We start from the raw sequence: 1,581 nt of genomic DNA on the forward strand, positions 1-1,581 counted from the left end.
GTAATGATGGTCTTTCTGAAAATAGTGGCTTGTGTAAGGACTTGACTAGTACCATCATAGTTTTTTCAAATCACATGTACTTTCAAGGACACTTGCATGCAGATGTGGGTGGTTTCCTATGCTTATCTCATCGGTTACCTATGAAAAAGGGGGGGAAAAAGAAGACTTCATTTTTTTTTCTCACTATTCATCTTCTTCCTTTTTCATGGCTAGGACGAGAAATAATCCAACCGGCCGACCCACACTTCGACCACCACTTCGACCACCTGCTCGCCGGCCATCTCGTCGGACGACAACCGGCGACACTCTTGTTCCGACGATGCATCCATCAACGCCTCTCTCACCGGACCCCATCGCATTCGCTCCGCCAGTACAGGAACCATCCACCACCATCGCCGGTCAAACCTCCGCCGTGAGAGTTGATTACGACGAGTATCACGCTGTCGTTACCCTGGTATGTATCACTCCTACTCCTCCCCTATTTTCCACCATTTTCACCCCCTCCACCATTATACACACTAACCTAACCACCGGCGCCGGTTCGTCTTCTGTGCGACCGCCGGCCGCCGTGACCTTACTCACACCCACACCAACACCACGACCCCTCTTTCTAGCCCTAACCAATCCACCCTCTATCACCCCTCTATCTAACCCCCTCCCACTACCGATTAACCAACCACCCACTCAACCGCCCCCTATTGCCCTTCCCTCGACACCACTCGGCCCACCCACCATCCACGATTTCGACCTAAATACATTAGGGGAGGAGTTCATTTTCGACTTTGAAGCCACTACCTCTAATAATCCTAAAGATTTATTTCCCTTTTCTGTTCCTGAAGACTTACCACCACAACCCCCTGTGACTCAACCCGTGACTACACTTCCTAGTGAGAAACTCCTCGTCACTGCCCCCAGTGGGCAGACTATGAGCACTGACGCATCCTCGGGAAGTATTGTGAGTTCCAATTCCGAATCTGCCATTCCTCAACCAGTAACCAAGCCCATTTCTGAGGATAGCGATTATGAAGATGAAATGGCACATGACTTGGCCAATGATGATGATGTGGCCGAGGAAGACGATGACCAGGCGGATCTTGTGGAGGAAATTCCAGAAGAAGAAGAGCAGGAGGATTTAGATGAAGACATTCCTGATGATGATGATTTTGTGGTCGCCAAGCCCAAGCMTTCGAAAAAGAGGAAGGCAGCAGCACGGACACGACGACAGCCAGCACCAAAGCCAAAGAAAGAAAAGGTGATGCCATATCGGGAAAGGTACGATCGGATCAAAAATAATAAAATTCTTTTAGAGCGTGCCTTTGACCCCCGGTTGGTCAATGCTTTTATGGCAATACAGCACCATTTGGTCGCTTTGGGATGGGACAAGTTGGTGGTCGCCCCTGTGCCAATGTTTCTTTAGTTACTGAATTTTACGCGGCTGTCGGCACCACCTCGAGCATTTCGGTACAAATTCGGGGTAAGAAAGTGGACTGGTCGGGGCCAAAACTAAATGCGGCCCTTGGACTCACCCCACCGCCGGAGTGCTCCTTTGCCTAAATTATGAATGGTACACTTGCAATTCCC

At 49.9% G+C, this 1,581-nt stretch overlaps 1 protein-coding gene across 1 annotated transcript; it reads left to right on the plus strand.

The window, feature by feature from the left end:
- The first annotated feature begins 205 nt into the window (after positions 1–205).
- On the plus strand, positions 206–1,417 carry LOC112504821 (mucin-2-like). Its single transcript, XM_025108781.1, has one exon. It carries the CDS (start codon positions 206–208, stop codon positions 1,415–1,417), a length of 1,212 nt encoding a protein of 403 aa, XP_024964549.1.
- Positions 1,418–1,581: the final 164 nt, after the last annotated feature.

This window comes from Cynara cardunculus, unplaced genomic scaffold, assembly GCF_001531365.2.
Source record: "Cynara cardunculus var. scolymus isolate 2C unplaced genomic scaffold, CcrdV1 Un_Scaffold_7047, whole genome shotgun sequence".
Taxonomy (NCBI): Eukaryota; Viridiplantae; Streptophyta; class Magnoliopsida; order Asterales; family Asteraceae; genus Cynara; species Cynara cardunculus.